Genomic DNA, 22,668 nt, shown 5'->3' on the forward strand with positions numbered 1-22,668 from the left:
ACTATTTTAAATGGTTATTTCACAATATTACTGTTTGATCATGCAACCTCGGTGAGCAGAAGAGACTTTTCTTTTTAATTTAAAAATCAAACCGATCACACACGTTTGAACCCCAATCACATTTTCTTCAAAAATGCTGTTTCATGTGACTTTTTCGGTACCTAGACCTCATTTTTGTTGTTGTTCTTCAGGAAACGACTCGATTTTCCACGACATTGACAGCGACACGTCTCTGACCAGTCTGAGCGACTGCTTCATGGCCGCGTCAGAAGCCGGATCCCTCCAGACCCGCTTGGGAAACCCCATCGACCGCCTCTACTCCATGCAGAGCTCCTACTTCGCCTCCTGAAACCAAACCCTGAGACTAAACACCCGCAAAAACTACCTAGCAGCCAGTCAAACCTCCAGTAAAAAGCCAACTAGAATCCTAAGGCTGTAAGGACAAGAAAACCAAACCAAACCAAACGACTCGCGCTACAGATGAAACCAGATCTTGGCTTTGCTGAGGAGGTCTTGAGTCTAACCAGGTTCAGAGATGTGCTGGCCAAGCGTATGTGAAGATGGGATGAGATGGTTTTCATCTAGACTTTGTAGAAAAAAATCCTAACCAAATATTTCTAGAGGAGCTACAGGACATTCACTGCAGTATATTGAACCAACAAAACAAGTTTAGACCGTAAATAGACAAATGCAATACATGCAAAAAGTTGGAAACACTGCATACATTACAACAAATGTTGTTGTTGAATATGGATTTCAAAAGAAACTCATGCCGAAACAGCTGTGTGTTGATAAAGACGACTAGCTATTTATTATGTACATGTGCCAAGTAAACCTGCAAAGCTTTATTTAAGACAAATTGTGTTAGAGTAAGTACCATAAACAACTTTATGTAAGTCCCCGGAAGAGAGTGTAGTATTACTGTTGATGTTTAAAGATGTATATGTTTATTTCGCTGTGCTATTTATTTGTCGTTTGCATTCTTGGACATTGTAGAGGATGCAGTTTTGCTCAAACTTGCTAAATTTACCAAAGTTTGTTGGTACTAAAAATAAAGAAATTTTAAAAAATCTTTAACTTTTACCTTTTTCTTTTAAAGTATTGTCTATTTCACACATGTATGGTTCATTTTGGCCTCAAAATATGTTTTAATTTTACATTTGAGATATCTGAAATAAATAAACAATGAACAAAGAATAATGATAATTGAAAAAAAGAAGTTGCAGTAAGAGATGTTTGTGTTAAAAAAAAAAAAAAAACTTGTAATTTTTATTTTAAAATATTGTTCTTTTTACTCACACATGGTTCACTCTGGCCTCAAAATATGCTTTAATTTCACATTTGAGATATTTGAACTAAATTAAAACTGAACAAAAACGAATGTAAATTGAAAATAGTTCCAATAAGAGATGATGTTTGTATAAAAAATCTTTTAAGTTTGAATCTTTTCTTTTAAAATATTGTCCGTTTTACACGTATATGGTTCATTTTGGCCTCAAAATATGTTTTAATTTTACATTTGAGATATCTGAAATACATTTTTTTAAAATTAACAGAGAAGAGTTCACTTTGGCCTCAAAACATGCTTTAATTTTACATTTGATATATCTGAAATTAAAAATAAACAAAGAATAATGTGAATACTAGCTTCAGAAAGAGAAGGTGTCTGTATTAAAAAACAACAACTTGTAATTTAACATTTTTCTTTTAAAATATTGTCCATTTCCTACATATAGTTCATTTTGGCCTCAAAACATGCTTTTATTTTACATTTGAGATACTTTGAGATACTTTGAGATAATTTGAGAATAATGTGAATTGAAAATAGTTTTAGTTTAAGAGCAGTCTCTGTTATTCCGAACTACAGCAGGTTTCCATGTCTCATGAGATCCACATTACAAAGAAACTTTAATGAACAACACTGCTGAACTTTGACCCCTGAAAGCCCCCATGAGGACCTTCAGCGCTGTGTTTTTGAACCTTTAAGAGGCTCTCATGCAGAGTGTTTTCTGCCCGTGAACACATCGAACACCTTTGGGATTTTTCAACTCAAGTGTGCATTCCTTTTCCAGTGTTCACAATAACATCAACAAATTTATTATACACATTATTTCATAATTTCATTATTTATTTGTTTGTTTATTTAATTTTTTATTTGTTCATTAATGTTTATTTTAACACGTTCAGAGATATTAGCATGTTTTCATTTTTTTCTTTCTTTTTTTTTTAATAACAATGCAAAAAAAAAAAAAACTAATATTGAAGACTAATATAAAACTAATATAAAACTGTTATTTTTTTAATAACAGATGCAAAAAAAAAAAAAAAAAAACTGTACTGTACTGCAAGGTCAACTATTTATTATAAATATTGATAAATGGACTATTCAGCTTTGATTAAGAATGATTTTAGAATACACTTTAATTTTGTCCAACAAATTTGGTTATTTCCATCATGTTGCTGACATAACCATATTTGCATAAATAATTATCCATTTTGTCCCTAATGTTTTGGAATGTTGATCGCTGCTAAAAGCATCTTCCTAAAATTCAGGAAATTATCTAAAAAATTGCAAACTATTACAGTTTGGAAGTTGACACATAGTTTTAACAGAAAATATCAGCACTGTTTTCTTAAAACGTTAAAACCCAAGCAATGGACAAAAGACTATTAATTTCATATAAAATACACAAAGTGTAATAATGAATCAACCATTATTCTAGTTTGTAAATCTATCAAAAGCATCTGATCTTGACCTAAAACACAAAAGTTTGCCTTTATTTTATAGCATGAGCCAAATGCTCATAACTGATGGTATAACAAGCTTTTTCTGTGGGGTTTATTGAGCAAATTTTAATATGACAGTGACACACAACTTTGATCTTTTTGTGTAATTATTGCAAATTATATAAGGTAATATTTACCCTTCGCCAAGCCAATATCTTCCTGAGTTTCTGTGTCTCAGCGTGATAGGAATAACCCAATTTGTCACGCTTGGTTTAAGGCAAACAAGCATGTCATTGACTAATGAACTATCATTTGCAGACTGCTTTAAACAAAGAGTGCACACATTCACGCCAAGCTTTACATGCATTCAGCTGGAAATTACAGTACAAGACAGATGTCAACGTGTTTTCCGCTTCACAGAACACAGCAAATCTACACAGGTCATACGCCGGCCAGATTGAGATTCATGAATGTCAGACTCTTGATTTTGACCGGGTTCCAGCATCATATCATATAGTTTTTATCACTTCATTTTTTTTATGAATTATTTCTTGCAACAAAAGCGTTTCATTTTTTTATTTTTTAACATGCGAAAATTTCGTATTCAGTGTGCAAAGACCTTTACTCTTAAAATTGAACAGGCTGTTTTTGTTGCTGTGCCTTTAAGACTTCTACTGTACATGATCACCCTCTTCATGTGAAATGACTAGCAACATGTCTTTATGGTATGGATTTGCTCTGACATAATATAGTAATTCATGAAACAATCCATGCTTAAATGTGTTCCCGTTGAAACAGGAAGCTGAGGAGAGACTTTCAGTTTTTACGTCACAGTGATGATTTTGCTAGTTAGATGTCTGTGGTATAAAGAGGAAGATAATTTTCTTTTTAGAGAGCATTTGATTGGACGAAACACTTCTGAGTTCTAGATGATGTCTTCTATATAGCAGGCCATTTTTCTGGAAGGTTAAGAGCGTGAAATTTATTTGCGTAGACCTGTGTGCTAAAAGTTAACTTTAGGAGGAGCAAATAGATGGCTTCAAAGCAACAGATATGGACTAAAATATGTTCAATTCTTAAAGATCAGTCTAAACTGACGAAGAACTTTGTTTACAATAACAAAATAAAGGAGTGTCTATTTACACTAAGTGCAAATAGCCCGCCTAGTTGGCAGAGGCTATTTACACAAACACTGGCCACCAGAGGGTCAACACTGCAAAAGACGCCCATTACACACCAGCTTTAGTGGCATAGGTAGTAAAGCACGTAGCAATAATTTTTTTGACGCGATTGACCAGAGTTCAAATCCGCCATTTGCCGAACTCGTTCTTCTCTCTTTTCACATCACATATCACATTGGAAAGTAAAATTATTGGAAAATAAGGGTTAGGTGCAGGGAGGGCTACACCAAAGCAGCATCCATTAAATAATTGTAATAAAAATAATCATTTACACTCAATTCGTTATTAGACAGACATTTCAGCATTCAGGCCGTGTGGCGGCATTTGCAAGTGTGGGAAAATGAACATATTTAGTGCTTCTTTCAGAGTCAGACCAGCGCTCCGGGCTGCAGGTGGAACGAACCCGGCGCTCAGCGACTGACCCGGTCATGCTAAGTGCACGGGAGGGTTTTTAGTCTACTTCACTGTAGTGTTTTGAGCTCTTATCGCTGTGGTTATCTGACATCACAGGTGCGAAGACGTGCAGCCGTACATCATGGAGCCGTCGCTGTGGCATGAGACCCCTGAGGGCGACTCCGCTGACGTCGCTCCAACACGGCCGCATCTGATTGGCTGAGCATCGCTTGTCAATCTTAAAGCAGCTTACTCAACGAACCCTCTTAGCTGTTAGATGTCTAGAGGAACCACACCTGCTGAACTATGGGAGGCGTCCGGGCGAGAACATAAATGGCAGCTAAAGGAGAGTGAACAAACACAAACTTGATCTTTTGACCTCTGAGCTTTGAAACTGATGCTGGAGGCCCAAAATCACTGGCAGCTCTAACTTTACACTCACTTACAGAAAAGTCTGTAAAAATACAGTGTTAATATGAAAGCCTTTTCCGTATTGATTTTTTTTTACTGCAGTTGTTGTGTTTTAGGGTCGGAGGATGTTCTGCCAGGACATTTTCCATTTCTTTACAGATTTTGTCTTACAGTGTATTTTGCGATGCACTGCAAAAACAACTGTTATAAAATAAAATAAACATAATACAGTTTATGAGGCTTCTGCTTTAGACAAGTGAAAACATCTGTCAATGCAGCAAGACAAAATCTTATAAGACTTTTACACCGACAAAAAAATTGGTGTAGAATTTACTTTTCAATTTTCATTTAAAAATAGCAAGTTCATTTCAGAAACAATTCAAAAGAAACAGCACAATTAATTAAATATGAAAATTGGTAGAAACACTGAAATTATATTTTGTTGTTAAACGTACTCTAATAATCATTGTTTTATTTAAAAAAAAAAAAAATGTGTTGTGTATTTAAAAAAAAAAAAGTTATTCTGGAAATAAATATGCTGTATTTTTGTTTTTGTGCTCAAAATTTATGAACAATGCAGCTGTAAACAAAGTAAGTAATTTATGCATTGCATTTTAATGTCCAAATATATTGGTTAAAATATTATCAGTACCACATTAAATTGAACTCAGGTGTATTTCTCTGCTTTGTTTTTGACATGGTGCTGCACTCATTTTAACACGAAAAACTGGCAATTTCTTTAGAAATATTCCAGGTTTATTATTGTTATTTTTTAATCAAAATGATTTAAATACAAGTTTTATTGGGAACATTGTTTCAATTGATAATCAATCACGTTTCAAGTATCACGTTTCATTTTGTAGGATCTTTTAAGTAACCAGCTCCTGTTGTTGACATCCTCCTTCAGGAAGTGACATCTTCATCTGGAGGGAAAACTATAGCACAAACAACAAGAAGTGTCAGAAATGGATCGGATGAACTGTGGTCTTTTGTGGTTTTAGTTGGTTTGAGTCACTCTAAAACATTCATTTCGGTTTGATAAAGTTATACAAATTCAGTTGATAATGAAATATGAAAATTTAAATAGATGCTTTTACATTTTTATTTTGTTGACACCCTTGTTGTGCAAATAATCAAGCTATAATTATTTCATTTGACGTGTCTATATATATATAAAAAGTATAAGTACTGTCAAAGATAGTTAAGATTAACAGTTTTCTATTTGCATAAATTTTAAAAAGATTATTCCTGTAATGGCAAAGCTGAATATTAGATTACAGTGGTGTTTAATGGTATATTTCATGTCCCACATTGTATTTACAAATTCAGTGTAACTCATCACAATTTAGGACAGTGGTCTACTATTCCTCCATCCATCATAACTCTCCAGGACGGTTTGAGGAACAGGATGCTGAGCTGTTTCAGCCGTGTTTGGTCAAATAAATGTAGCAACTACCGTTTACAGGCCTTAGGGCAAGTGACATGCTAATGGTGAGAGTCTCGACCTTTGACCTCCAACAGCCTTTCATCAGGTTAGACCAACGACACCCGCTGCTTTAATCAAAGACGCTCAGAGCTGCCCTTCCAGAGAGACCAGAACACAAAGAGCTGATATTAGCCACTGGTGGATTTGTGTAATGTTTCATAACTCTGTGATGTTTACGTTTCAATTATTTTTTTTTTGTCAGCAGAATAAATTAATTTTATGATATGCGGCTATTAGTATATTAACAAAATTGACAGAAGATGGAACAGCAAACTTCTTTTCATTCGCTCATATGACTAAAAGACAATCTTGCAAAAAACATGTCTTGGTCATATTCACTTGAAAATTAAAAGAACAGAACATACAGAAAATTAAGTATATTTTAGGAATGTTTTGCATTGTGACATTAATTCAGCTTTATGACAAAACAAACCCATATTTTCATTATACATTTTCATAATGTGTCAGGGTGTTCTCAGTATTCTAAAATTTCTATTATTTATTCTCATTATTTTGATGTTTCTCACTAGATTCTCATTACAGTATAATGACTGACTGTAATGCCATGCTTTTTAATTCAAATTAAAATCAGCAATCAGAAGTAGTTAATGCTGTAACTTTCTATCTTTCTTTTATAATCTAATGATGTCACATTGCAGGGAAAAAAAATAAAAAAATACTTAGCCCTAAAAACAGTAATTTATTTTCTTTAAGGCAAAATGTAATTTCTTTCTTTCTTTTGACTTTGGAGTGCAAAATGAGCCAGAAATGTTCTTAGCATTATTCACTGACATTAAAACAATAAATACTAGAAGGTATCAATACAGATGCAATATTGGCGTATTATTTTTAGATGATTAACGGTCTGACTCTGTAATTTCAGCAGTCTGCTCAATGAACTAGCTTCATGAAGTGTTTGTTTCATTTTATAAAAACATTTCTGATTTTTTTGGCCGGACGGTACTCGACACGTTTTCCCCCGAAGTTCATCTTTTAATTAAGTTTGGAATGAGAAAGAGAACCAAAGTGTGAAAAGTTAAACCTGGCTGCCCGGGAAATGCTAACAGAGCGACAGCAGAGTCTTTGTATGAGAGAGATTACTGGTTATTTGGAGAGGACAGACAGTATGTTATAGTATCCTACCTGCACTTTCACCCTCAGCCACCTTACATGATGTTTCTGCTCATGCAGGCGTATGGTATGTTGTGAACTGATCACCTTTCCTGTGTTTTGTGCAGTTTATATAATCTAAAGAGTTTTATTAGGTGCCTTAGGTATTTTTAGGTAATCAGGCCTGAAACATGCTCTTCATGAATTATCTTCTTTTATGGTCCGTTTTCTCTTTCAGGTCAACTATTGTCAAGGTGGAGCAACAGTTTGAAGAGAATCTCGCAGAACAAGTCAGTAAAAGTGAGTTAAACAGTCAATATGTTCATAGCTAAATTCATAATCTGGTTTAACAGCTCAGCTATTTGTCCTGTCAAGTTACACATTTTAGTATATAAGTAAATACTTGCATTGAGGCCTTACCCTGACTATATAGAATGAATCATATTAACACTTGTTCAAAACTTGGTTTGAAAACTTGCACTTATAGAGTCACAATGATGCTAAATAGACACTGATAGACAACTGATCAAAAGTTTGAGGTTGGTCAAAATGCTCATTTGTATCATGCATTTAATTGATGAAAAATACAGTAAAACATGGGAATATTGTGAAATATTATTACAGTGTGAATATATATTAAAATATAATTTATTCCTGTGTTTAAATCTGAATTTTCAGCATCATTACTCCAGTCTTCAGTGTCACATGATCCTTCAGAAATCATTCTAATATGCTGATTTGCTGCCAATGGTGAAAAAATTTGTGTTGAAACCATGATACTTTTTTTTTCTTTGATGAATAGACATTTATCATTCAAACTGATTTGAAATAGAAATATTTTGTAACATTTCAAATATTTTTTACTGTTACTTTTAATCAATTTAATGCATCCTTGCTGATTTTATTAATTTTTAAAATTATTAATTTAAATAAATAAATAATGTTGGAATTTAAATATTCTTTTTCTTAATTTTTTAATTTTTATTTATTTTTTTAGATTTCTTGAATGTGTTATATGTTTTATGTTATTTATTTCTCTTTATATATTATATTATGTACAAAGAGAGAATCAAAAACTAGAAAATAGGACTATCCATATTGATCGTTAATAATATAATATAGTATAAATATTTATATTTTTGCAACAATGTAACACAATGTCTTCACTGTTATTTTTTATCAATTTAATGCAATCTTGGTGAATAAAATGATAATAATAATAATAATAATAATAATTTCTTCCAAAAAAAAAAAAAGAATCTTTTAATGGTACTTCATGTGATAAAATGTGTTTGAATTTAATAAATGAGATGAAAAATGCTAATAAAAACATGAACATTTTATACAATATTCATTCAAAGTACACTAACAATATTTGAATATAGAAGGTGATTCAGATTCAGATTCGTTTTATTGTCATTGTACTTACATACACCGAAATTATAGACTTGCCAACGTATCCAGCTGAAGAATAGTTAAATAATTAAATAAAGGTCATATAGTAAAGGGAAAAAAGGGGGAGTACAGTTATCGGCTATTCCCATGAAGAAAAAATGTACATCTACTGCTAAAAAGTCCCACTAAATGTTTTTTTCCATCATTATCTGAGATGGGCTAATTGATCTGTATTAATCATCAGTTGCTGATGTGTTTGGATGTTTGGTATCATCAGTCTGTGGAATGCTGGGAAGGGTTAAAGTGTTGGATGTCGGGACCCGAGGCGCCTCACGCCTTGCCGATGACCCCTGTGCTTTCACCCAGGCCTCTAACGAGTCGTGCCCTGACGTCGCTCCTAGCGACAGCCACCTTTCCCATGAGCAGAAGAAGCGGCCCATCAGTGACCTGAGAAACTACTGAGAGCCTGATGTCTTGCTGTGAGTCTGCCGTCTCAATATCTCTTAACATATTACTTCTTGAAGCTCACTTTAGGCAGTTCTATTCTTATATTGCTTGAGGGTTAGATTCAAAGATAGCTGTTTCCTCGTGGATTTTTAAAAAGTTCGGACATGTAGTCTGAACTGTGAAGTTGCGATTTATGAGTGTTTTACCACCCCTGACATAAATACTATCTTAAGACAGTTTATCTTTTGGAGCATTTGCTGTATTTCACTACAAATTGCCCTGCCAAGTTCAGTTCCACCCGCTGTGGGTTATTCTTTGAAGAATACATGACGGCTCTTAAATAATAGACTACTCATTCATTTTTGTTTGTTTAACATTTGCTGATTTGCTGCTTAGGAAAAAGGACTTAATATTATTATCATCAATGTTGAAAACTGCTTCATATTTTTGTGGAAAGCAAGATACCATTTTGTTTTCAGGATTCTTTGATGAATATAAAGTTTTAAAAAAGCAGCAATTATTTGAAATCTTTTATAAATGTCTTTACAGTCACTTTTGATCAATTATATTCACCCTTGCTAAAAAATAAAAATAATGAAAATAATCAATATTATCATCAATATTAATAATAATATATGTATCATGCAAACCTCAAACATTTGAATGGTATACTTTGTGAAAAAAATACAATTGAATTGAATAAATAAATAAATGAAAAACATAATGAATTCCATATTCACAAACAAAAATGTGAATATAGAAATAATATAAATAAATATACATATGTGTATTAATAAATAAAAATGTATATAGTATACTTTATTATATTTAGTCAGAATTCACAAAAAAAGTGAACATGGAAATACATATACACTGTAAAAAGTGCTAAGTTGACTTAACTTAAAAAAATTGAGGAAACCCGTTGCCTTAAAATTATTAAGTAAATAATAATAAAAAAAAAAAAGGTTAAGTGAACTTGACAATTCACTTAACTTATTTTTTTAATGATCATTTACTTAAAAATTTCAAAGCAACGGATTTCCTCAATTTTTTTAAGTTAAGTCAACTTAGCACTTTTTACAGTGTATGTATACAGTATGTATATAAATAAAAATAATAATAATAAAGAAAATGTGCTTATTTATATATCTAAACAACATAGATATGTTACTGTTATTTAGATGAAATAGGTCATAGGTTGGATTTCCAGCTGCATGAATACAACGTTGCTTTAGCTAAGAGCGTCTCCCAAATGCATAAATGTAAATGTACATCTTTATTTGTCCTCGTTTCTTTATTTTTGCAGTCAGCACAGCACAGAGACATTCAGTAAGTTACATCTCATCTCCATCAGATGCAGCCACGTGTGAAGTAATCGTGTTTCAGCTCAATATCACACTGAGCCTACTCTCTGCACACATCGCTGTAGTTTACATAGCTTTAGCGCAGATCTGTAAACTGTGTTGTGAGAGATCTGTCCGATTATTTGCTCGCTTGTTATGAAACTCCGGTTGGAAGGACCGACCCTCCGTCCATAAAGCTATAACGGGAGATTACACGCAGAGAGCTTGTTGGGTTTTCCCCCGCGAGCTGTTTGCTTTAGCACAATATGGAGCTATCATAACTTTAACAACCTGCTTTATATGTGATTTTTAATTTCTCATATCGGCCAGATCTACAGAACACACAGAGAATAAGAGCGCTGTATATTGCGAGAATAGTTTACACAATGCCCTTAGCCTTAATAGCATGTGAGAGAGACTCTGATTGTTTTTGTATACGTAGTTGAATTAAATAGTACATTACAGATTTAATTAAATGCATACATTATACATAATCTAGATTTTTAGGCTAGAGCAAAAACTAAGGTGTATTTACTGACATTCTGGTGATCTGCTCTCTGCCAAGCAATAATATTAGCAATTTTGATTCTTAGGAAATTGTAAAAAATATTTCTTAACATTTTTAATAGTCTTTAATAATCTTAATAGTCTCACCAAGGCTGCATTTATGAGATAAAAATACGGTAAAATATTATGAAATATTATTGCAATTAAAAATAACTGTTTTCTATTTTAATGTATGTTAAAATGTAATTAATTCCTGTGATGTGAAGCTGAATTCTCAGCATCATTACTCCAGTCTTCAGTGTCACATGATCCTTCAGAAATCATCTAATATGCTAATAAGGGACTTTATTCAAAAACTAAAAAAAAAAATCTTAATTATTCCAAACTTTTTGCCAGCAGTGCAAATGCAATGCAAGTCACTTAAGAATTTATCAAATGCATAAATGTAAAATAGATATTTTTTAAACAATATTTTTACTGTAAAATGTGTTTTTTTTTTTTTTTTAAATGAGAACAAGTAATTTAAAAATGAAATGAAAATAATTATTTTATTTATTTTTTAACTTCTCTGGTTGACACACAAAAACTGTTTTCAAATCCTAGCCTGGCACTGAATCTCTGTCCATGTTGGCTTCAGAAACCGCAGAAGTCACTCTCTTTCACCGAGATCAAGCCCATTAGGATATCATTTTCTCACCCTAATGGCATTTTTCACATTTCATGTGAAAGCAGTGGTGAGGGCAGAGTTTCCCTGAGGGCGTTGAGAGCGAGAGTGAGCGCTGGGCTAAAACATCAAGTGGAGGTTAAGGTTAGGCCGTGGGTTTAAGGGCGAACTTTGATCAGTTTGACAAAGGCAAGCATCACTATTGCTGTTGCTCATGCATTAAACCTAAAACTTATGCTGCACTGTTTTTCTAAACTATTTTGAATACCAGAACCATATTTACTGACAAGAAATGACTTGAGGATCTTGAGAATGGACCACCTTAAAACCACCCAGGCAACTACAGCATTTTATTGCTGCATTGAGTTTTGCACAAATGACTCACCATTGTGCTTGAAATGACAATAACAGAAAAAACAACTGGCATATTAATGTGTTTTTCAGCTCGGTTCGTCTGAACAGCTGCATGTCATTAGCACTGAAACCTTCACCTCTGTATATTGTCATGTAGCATGACTGAGCTAAAATAGAAATTTCTTTGTCACTTTTCATGTGTGGTAATTGCTTGTGAGGGCATTTCCACCCATCGTAGAGCTGCAGCATGTGATTTGGACGTAATTTTTGTGGTTACTGGGGATTTTCTTTTCAAGGCTATCATAAAACTGGTCTGGAACCATCATTTCTTCTCCAGGCCAGTGAAAATGGTCAAACGCCCAGTGCTTCTAAAGCCTGGAATACACTACATGACTTTTGCCAAGATTTTTGGCCTGATTTACATCAGTAAATGCTGGTTGCCTTAATTCTGTCAATAATTACTCACCCTCATGTCATTCCAAACCAGTAAGACCTTTGTTCAACACAAATTAAGATCTTTTTGATGAAATCCGAGAGCTCTCTGCCCCGCCATAGACAGCAAGGATATTACGATCAAGGCACAGAAACGTAGTAAGGATGTCATTAAAATGGTCCATGTGACAACAGTGCAGTGTTGCCAAGTCCGCAGTTTTCCTGCAGAATTGGGATACTTTAACACTGTTGCCGAGGCTTGTTTTTCATGTCCGCGATTGAAGCGACCCCAATAACGTGACCTTTAGCCCCTAAAATGTGACTTTTACCAGGGAAACTTCACCAAAAACGTGTATTTTACCCCCGGAACGCGATTTTTACCAGGAGACCCGCCTTGAAGCACATGGGCTAGTTTTGAGAGGGAATTGGGCGGATTTTGTTGTGAAAACCTGGCAACCCTGCATCAGTGGTTCAACCGTAATTTTATGAAGCTGTGAGAATAATTTTTGTGCAAAGAAAACAAAAATAACGACTTTATTCAATGATTTCTTCTCTTTATTCAATGATTTCTGCTGGATGTGGCTTATTATGATTTGATTTCAAGGTTTTCAAAATAATAACACTGTAAAAAATGTTTGTATTTTAATGGTAAAAGACTGTAAAAATGCTAAAAAAAAAAAAAAAAACTAATAAATACAACGGGACATTCATGTAACTTTACAGTAAAATACTGTTAGATTTAGTTTTTGAAAGTAAAAAGAACAAGTTGTCATATAATTGACAGTAAAAAAAACTGTAATCGACTTGCAGAACACCTTAGTGATTGCTTTTTTTTATCAGTTATGTACATGAGGGTTTTATTTTACTTATTGTACTCGTGTTGTTAAATTAATGTTTATCGCATTATTTTTAGGGTCATGTGTGTTACCATGATGATTTTTTTAATTTGACTCTGTATTTAGCTCAACTTAGATTATTTTGGTTCATCACATGTTTTTATTCACCACCTGTGTTTTATATCACTGTTTTATAAAGGTATAAACACAATTTAGACTTCAGTAGGTTATGTTAAAATTATAACAATTAATCAAGTATAGTTTTTTTTAGGTTAAATAAAACCAAAAATGTTGCTACTGTATTTTTACACAGAGAAACAAAGTCATACAGGTTTGGAATGACATGAGGGTGAGTGCGTTTTTGGTTGAACTGCTTTCTTTTATTGAGTTTATTCATACATACATACATAAATCAGATTACGTATATTGTTTGGAAGGTTTTGCACTGAATATGTTGCAAAAGCTTGGCATCTCCATTGTGATTCAAAGGTGCAAGAGTTTGACCGTATGAGGCAATATCAGCGTGTATGTGGGTGCTGCACTTGTAGGACTGTGGCTTTATGCAGTAGACTCAGACTTTATTGTTGAGAAAACCCAGATCTGTCTTACATCCGTCCTTTCCTCCTCTTAAACACTCGTGTAAAAGAGGTTTAATGTGTCCGCTGGCAGAGGCCTGGTGTGACCAGCGTACCGCCCGTCTGGATGCCCGTCTGATATTCTCACATGTGGTCAGCGTGATTAATGAAAGTGGCTCTCTTTTGCTCGCAACATGACTGTTTCCTCCAGTAAAAGAAATGTCACAGTAACCTTTGATTTGGTGACGTTCCCACAATAACTCACTTTGCATGCAATATCTTTTAAATTTCCTCAAGACATTAACACTGGGCATTTTTACAATGTGTTGTTATGTTGAGATATCACATCTCAGCGCTGAATCTCTGGTTTTTCTCTTTTGAAAGCAAATGAAATCTTAGTTTGCACCTTGATTGTCAGTTTTACTCATTGTCAAGGTTCAATTTTTACTGTAGGATCCTATATAGACCACTGAGAATTAACCTTATGAGGGATATTATTGTTAACTACTGTAAAACTGAAACCATGAAGAGACATTTTCATTACTTGAAATAAAATGTAAAAAAAATAACTGAAATAAAATAAAATCCAAAAACATTTTTTAACCTATTTTATTTCAGCTAGTTGCCAAAGCAACATATCTAATTTTCATTTAGTCTAACTTGAAGTACAAAAAAAATAAATAAATAAATAATGCTAGTAAAAAACTATATAGACAATAAATAAAAGTGACAAAAACACACAACAAAATTACTAAAACTTTCAGTGAAGTCTAATTTAAAAATTTTAATTTGCCGTGGACTGATTTTTCCCGTGGGCTAAAATTTTGACATATTGCACAAATTGTATTTGACTGTAAAAATTGTATTGTTTTGTGAGAGAGGGGCACTGGTAGGGAGCCTTGAGATTCTTCATGAAAACATACTTTGTTTATAATTAGCTGCTCATTTTCATGTTGGAATTGTACAATTATGCAATATAATGCATAACCACGACTGTAAAATATGTATTTTAGGCATGGTAGTGGCATATTTCATTTTAATATTTGTGATAGGGTCACAGTTTTGGGCTATTTTTGATTTGCCATTGGACTAGTTTTTATACGTAGATCTGGCAACCCTGATTGTATAAAATCCTGAATATCTCACCAGATAAAAGTCTGGCGATTTCACCGGAAGATCCAGGTAGACATATCGATTTAACACTGGCAGGTCAAAGAACCGATTCTGTGTTATTAGAAGCCTACACGAGTTATATGTATAGGCCTACTGTTTTAGGGTTTTAGATTTCAGATTTCTTGATTGCTATCTAAACAAGTTATTTAAAACTGTTTCCATCTCAGGCCGCTGACAAACATCTCTCTCACTAACTAATGTTGAGGACAGGTGTCAGACATGTTGAAGGTTCAGCCTCAGGAATGATGTCATTCCAGCTTTAACCTCATGAATGTGTAATGTCTGGCTCTGGGTTGAGTTTCAGAGCCAGCTTCACGTCCACACTAAGCCTGTCTGCATTTTAAAACAATAAACTAATTAACAAGTAGAACAAAAGAGCAAGTGGCAGCTGAAAGTCAAACTGAAATTATGGAAACTTTGTGACAACAAGAATTTTGTGACAATATTCTGGACTTAACCCTTCTCTATGTCTCTCACATTTGCTTCTCTTTCTTTCCGACAGGTGTAATTTTGTATTACATTAAAAATGTGGATATTAAATGCCAAATCCACAAAGTACCACAATGGAAAATATTAACAATTTTAATGTCAGGAGAAGAGTCTTGGAAGTCTGGCAAGGTTGAGGCCCCGTTTACACTAGTGCGTTTCCGCTGCGTTTCAGAAACGATCTCCGTCTACACTACACAACCGAAAACACATGTCACATGACCATTCATGCAGGTACAGCCGTAGATATGTATAGGTAGATCCCTATTATTTAGATGGCAGACGTGTCTGCGTGCTTGGAGCGGTCGGATGGTTGAATCTACCTTTACATATCTATGGGTGCTAGAATGAGCATGCTGTTATTGTTTACACGGTCGTCAAGGATACGCAGAGAGAATGTGGGCAGCCACGCCATCATTTTCAAAAGTCTCTGTTTTGGTCTGTTTACACTGAAATGCAACCCCGGAGTTTTCAAACTAAAACGGGGTCTGCAGCGTTTTCAAAAGTCTCCGTTTTCGACCTCGAAAACGCCGGAGTAGTGTAAACGATAGGCGTAATTAAGTAATGTTAACAGAATGTTTGTTCAGAATGTCCAAAGAACATTCAAAAGTAACATTCCCATAATGTTTACAAAATTATAAAATGGAAAGTTTCCTTGATGTTTGTGTGACCAAGATTTTTTTTTAAAACATTTAAAAAACTGGACGTTTATTATTTTCAGAGACCATTCAGAAATAACGTTAAATGCTCTGGTGCATTTATTTGATTTAAAAAATAAAAATAAAAAATCAGAAAAAGACAGTAATATTGTGAAATATTATTACAATTCAAAATAACTGTTTTCTCTTTGGATATATTTTGAAATGTAATTTATTTCTGTGATGAAAAGCAAAATTTTCTGCATTATTACTCCAGTCTTCAGTGTCACATGATCCTTCAGAAATCATTCTAATATGCTGATTTACTGCTCAAGAAACATTTCTCATTATTATCAATGTTGAAAACAGTTGTGCTGCTTCATATTTGTGTGGAAACTGTTACTTTTTTCAGGATTTGCTCAAAAGAACAACTTTTATTTGAAATAGAAATCTTTTGTAACTTTGTAAATTAAGCGTATAGCGTTAGTTCTGGCAGGTCACATGAGTATCAGCTGATCACATCTACCTGTAGGAATACGACACCTATCATGCCATTCTTATATGAGCTCTATTCAGTATTATTCAGCAACATTTTCACTTGCTCAGGAGCAAATTACCCTCCTCCATCCCCAACTCCTCCTTTCGCCACAGTCAGGACTTGGCTTTCTGATATTCCTCGTTGAAACAGACTCCTTTTATCTTGAATAATGTGTTACACTTAAATATCATTAAGTACATTAATGATATCTGCTTTGTTCTGTTGTGTTTACCCTTGGAGGTTGTTATTGCTGCTCTCCCTGCTCATTCGTGACAGGCTGCATGGATGGGCAGGGAGTTTTTGCCCAGAACAGAACCATACCTGACAGAACTGTCTTTCACATTTGATCAGTTTAATGCATCCTTGCTGATTTATTAATTTCTATCAAATAAATATAAAATCTGCCCCCAAACCTTTGAATGGTAGCATACATTTTATACATTTACTTATATATAATAAACAAGTTTTCTGGACCAACTTTTCAGTAAATTCACACTTTCTGTCAATTCCAGTTCAACTTCCTGTGTGTTTTGGCCAATTGAATTTAAATTCACACTCATGAATTGAAAGGGAGTCTGTTTCTGACCTCATTCTCTGAGTTGGGCACAAGCTCCTCTGATAGACATGATCCTAGTTTGTAAAATTAGCTTGGATCACGGCATTGTCTGCATATGTCCGTTTGATTTAACCAGTCTTACATAGGAACGCCGAGGTCAGGGTGAGAAGCACATCTATCCCAGAATGCTTGGGAACCCCTGTGCGACTAATTCAGATGTGCGGCTCTGATTTCAGGCGGAGGATTACGTCTGTCTGCCCGGATGAACCACACCTCGCTCTCTCATAACATATAAACACTTTCCCGGCTGGACCCACAGCATCCGACAATCCCATTGTCTGTTTCTGCTCTGTCAGGAGCACAATTATATTTAGCGTCATAACCCAAAGACTTGTGGGATAGACGGTTGATCTTGTTTGCGAGTATTGGAAGTATTCCCTGTAGGTTTTGCGTGTTTGTGTAAATCCAATTAAAAACAGTCATACATCTCGACCGCCAGCTTCCCTCACAGCTGCTTATTATTTGTCGTGGAAAAAATGAAATCTGAATTTAGCAGGCCTGAACTTTCTTTTAAGCGATCATGGAGTCAGAGGGCAAGTCACTTAATTATTTTGAATGTGCACTTGTAGTAATACTAATACATGTAGGAATAGTTCACCCAAAAATGAAAATTTGCTGAAAATGTACTCATCCTCAGGCCATCCAAGATGAGTTTGTTTCTTCATCAGAACAGTTTTGGTGTAATTTATCATTCCATCACTGTCTCAGTAATGGATCCTCTGCAGTGAATGGGTGCTGTCAGAATAAGAGTCCAAACAGCTGATAAAAACATCACAATTATCCACAAGTAATCCACACCACTCCATTCCATCAATTAATGTCTTGTTAAGCCAAAAGGCGTGTAAGAAACAAATCCATCATTAAAGTACCCCTATTATGGATTTTTGAAAATGAGCTTTCATGCAGTGTGTAACACAGCTCTAAGTGAATGAAAACATCCTGCAAAGTTTTAAATGTGAAAGTGCACCGTGTATAAAGTTCTTGTCTCTCAAAAGAAAGAGTCGACTCTGAATCATTGAAACGAGTTGTTTTTAAAACGAATCCCAAGCCGTTTCATGTTGACGTCAACATGAAACATTAGCATATGGCCCGCCCACTTGTTGGTCTTTTCATGTTGGTCAGAATGAAAATGCAAATTCATTCTTTGCCACTAGGTGCCTCTCTTGGAGTGGTAAAAATAGCGGTTTCCCCGGTAACGCTGTACACAAAGCAGCACTGCACTCACAAACACTGCTTTATCAGGCATTACAGGCATGTTTAAATGAAAATGAGACCAATCGACCAATCACAGATTAGTGTCACGCAAAGGAGGGGTTTGGAAAAATGAATCATTGAGCGAATCGTTTGTGACTATTTGAGCAAGTAAGGTAAAAATAAACGCATTGTTATTATAAGACAATGTCATTGTTATTATAAGACAATGAAAGTGTTTTTTGACCTTGCATGCATGTCAACCTGTTGCTGGGGACTCCCAAAACCAAAATATGAACCTTTCATAATCCATAATAAGGGCACTTTATGGCATTTTCAAACCATCGCTTTTGGCCAAAATATGAGTTCATAATCCATAAATAAACTTCCTCCAGTGAAAAAGTTCATCTCCTGTTGTCTCTCCACCCACATATTTATTTAGGGTTTTTGGCTTGTAAATGGTGCTTGATCTGTGCAGATTTCTCTCCTGATTCAGACCAGATTAATTTTTTTACTGGAAGAAGTAATATTATGGATAGAGGACTCATTTTAGCAACGGTTTGAAGTTAAAAACGATGATTGCTTGTGGATTATTGTGATGTTTTTATCAGCTGTTTGGACTCTCAATCTGACGGCACCCATTCACTGCAGAGGATCCATTGCTGAGCAAGTGATGTAATGCTATTTATCCGTTCCGATGAAGAAACAAACTCATCTTGAATGGCCTGATGGTGAGAACATTTGCAGCAAATTTTCATTTTTGGGTGAACTATTCCTTTAAGTATATTCTTGCAAAGTAGGAAGTGAACTTCTTTTTCATTGGCGTTTGAGCAGAGATTGATGAAAAGCACGAGGGTGGGCCACATCAGAGGCACCAGCAGCTGTGGGGCGACACCAGAGGGTCTCTGTGTCCCACCCTCTAAAAGAAGAAAAGCGAGGGGCTGGATGAACCGATTCATGGTTAATCAGAGAGGCATTCAGCGCCTGGATCAAGCAGACGTCTGCCAGAGTCTCGGTCTGAATGAGGGCTGATGGTCCTGCACACGCCCAGATACATAAATATGGACAGACTCACCCAGAGAGAAATATGTTTGCTCTTTCATAGCTCAGGAGTTTTAATGAATATTAATTTAAGTTTCTGCTAATTCCTAAAAGTAAATATAGATAGAAATGAGTACTTCTCATATAATAAGAGCATATAAAATGAAGCTCAGATCACTTGAATTTGTAGAATCAGTAGAATATGATGAGAAATATGAAGTTAATTTTGTGATCTCTGACTTTTGATTTAAGACTTTAAGACGTTTCTGAGACCATGTAAGATGGGGTCCTATCAGAGAAGTGTTATTTTAATAATACTTACATACTCTTTTATTGTTTATTGATATTTTGAGCTTTTATTTTTATATTTTCAGTTCATTTTTATTTTTTTTTATTTTTAAATATTTATATTTAGCTTCAGTTTATTTTAATTTAATGATAGTTTAAGTTTTAGTAATTCTCATGTGCTTTTGTCATTTAAAAAAAAATCTATTTAGCTTTAATTTGGTTTTATTTTAGTTTTAGCCATTTTAATTTAGTGATGATACTGGGGTCTTAGGAGAAACATCTGAACAGTGTTATATTAGTATTATTACTATTAGAGTTATTATTTTGAACTAGCTTTTATTTTATATTTTCAGTTTTTATTTTAATGTTAGATTAAGTTTTAGTAATTTTGTGTTTTTGTCATCTTTATTATTTTTTATATTTATATTTAGCCTTAATAAAAAAAAAAATATTTCACTTTGAGTTTTACTAATTTTAATTTAGTGAGATTACTGGGGGCTTATTCTCAAGAAACATCTAAACAATGTTATTTTTGTGGTCATTAATGTTTTAAATGAGCTTTTTTATATTTGTATATTTTCTGTATAGCTTTAATTTAGTTCAGTTTTAGTTTTAGTAATTTTAAGACTTTAACTTAAACTTGTTTTTATTTCAGTTTTTTACTTCATCTAATATTTCGATTTTATTTTACTTTTATTTTATTTATTTCAATTAACATAAAAAAAAAAAAATTAATAGTTTTGATTTTAGTTAACAATAGCAACACTGCATGTGAGATGCAGGAGTCTCAGGCAATTTGCTCTTAGATTACTTAAAATGCTATCTAAGAGAAACAACTGAGATATTTTTTAGATTTACCCTAAATAATGTATGTATAATGTGACTTTGAGCTCAAAGAACAATATAACAAGTCTTGAACCCGATGCAACTGGTTCTTGAGAAGAGAAGTTCAAAACCATCAAAGAACCTTTTTTGTTTAATAATGAATAAGTCATTTGCAGAAAACCAAATCTGTATAATCATATGCGGAGGATGTCATTTTTTCCCCTAAATATTTTAGTTCAGCCTCCTCTAATGATTTTTCAGAGACGGGCCGCTGGTGTGCCAGACGTTGATGAATGTGCAGCTTTTGATGTGCGCTCTGCGCTGCCACTCGTACATCATTGTGCATCAGTCTTCAGCTTTACAGTGAAAATCTTTGGCCGTCCAGTGGGACTCGGTGAGGACAGAAATGCATACACACACGTTCAGCTAAAAAACACACAAGCCTTTGACTAAATACAGCGCTGAAAAGCATCAGACACCTGACGCTGATGCACTCTCGCTGCCATTGAGAGTGCTGCTGTTTTATCTCTCACAGGCAGGTAGAGACGTTTCCAAAGGGTCAAGAGCAACATTAGACCCACAGTTTACACATTTATAGCCATAGATGATTCGGAGAGTTCATGCGCTTGATTAGTGCTTTCGGCAGCGTGAGTTGACAGCATGATGTGGGCCGCCTAAACTGTGAAAGAGGAGATGCTCGGAGATGTTTATGTTCTCATGATGCAATCTAATGGAGCGACTGGATACTTTCAGGTTTAAGATTTTATCTTTACATTTATGTGAGTGTTCAAGGAAAAGTATATGTTTTAGATGCTTTAACATAGCATTTAAGATATTTTTCACCTTTTAGTTTCATTTATCTTGCATCTTGTTTCTTGTGCAATTCTCAGGAGAAATACAAATAGAAAAAAGTGAGACCACTGATAAATGTTTGCGTCCATAACGAGACCTCTTTGTAAATCTGAACACAGTCTTATGGCGTGATTGTATGCTTTTAGGTTCAAGATTTTATTTTTATTTGTTTATTTTAAACAGTTTTAGTAATTTTGTGTGCTTTTGTCATTTTTATTATTTGTTAAAAATATTTCTATTTAGCTTTATTTTTATGTCTGGTTAAGTTTTAGTAATTTAATTTTTGTGAATATTTTTATATTTATTGTGAATATTTTTATAAGAATTAGTTAATATTTTTATATTTTCAGTTTTGATTTTAATGTTAATTTACATTTTAATAATTCTGTTATGTGCTTTTGTCATTTTTTTTTTTTTTAAATGCTTCAGTTTATTTTATTTTAGTGAAGTTTGTTTTAGTAATTTTAGTACTTAAACTTCTTTTACTTCAGTTTCATCTCCATAAAAAAAAAAAAACATTTGTTACTTAAAATAATATTAACTTCAACTGAAATAAAGTAAATTATTTTATTATTTTAAACTTATTTTAAAAAGACACAAATTACTAGAACTTTAACTAAAACTAAAAAGAAAATAGAAAAAGAAAATAGTAATAATAATAACAAAAATGTATAAAAGCTATTATATATATATTTATATGTGAAAATAACACTGATGGATAGCAGCTCATATCATTTACTGGAAGAATTTGATGAGAAATGTTTGACTTCATATTGAACACACACTGAGACATTATTATTGAGATCTTTTCTGAAACTCGCACACAATGGACAAGGTAAGACGAGGTGAATGGAGTAAAATCTGTTCATCTGTATTATTAGCTGAGAGTAAACTAGAGGCTGCAGCAGCTGCTGTGAGTCATTAGACGTCAGATGAAGCTCATCTGTTCAGATGTGATGATGGCAGATCTTTGTCCTCTTCTCTCTTTCTCGCCTGAATCACAATAAGTGGGTCACTGTGTGAATAAACTGCAGCCTGAGGCACGACATCACGCCACAATAACACACCTGCCAACGACACACACAATCAATGTGCGAAATATCTGCAAACACAAGAAACATGCAACAACAGCCTGCTTCTATCTACACGCACATTATAC

At 34.0% G+C, this 22,668-nt stretch overlaps 1 protein-coding gene across 1 annotated transcript in view; it reads left to right on the forward strand.

Annotated features, from left to right (window-relative positions):
* The window catches only part of lmx1ba (LIM homeobox transcription factor 1, beta a), a 54,670-nt gene extending 53,671 nt beyond the window's left edge, over window positions 1-999 (forward strand). Inside the window, exon 10 of the mRNA XM_058776703.1 lies at window positions 192-999. Within this exon, the coding sequence (XP_058632686.1) occupies window positions 192-349 (158 nt within the window). The 3' untranslated portion in view covers window positions 350-999. The remainder of the gene's footprint in view (window positions 1-191) is intronic.
* The last annotated feature ends 21,669 nt before the right edge of the window (window positions 1,000-22,668 follow it).

The sequence above is a fragment of the Onychostoma macrolepis genome, chromosome 05 (assembly GCF_012432095.1).
Source record: "Onychostoma macrolepis isolate SWU-2019 chromosome 05, ASM1243209v1, whole genome shotgun sequence".
NCBI lineage: Eukaryota > Metazoa > Chordata > Actinopteri > Cypriniformes > Cyprinidae > Onychostoma > Onychostoma macrolepis.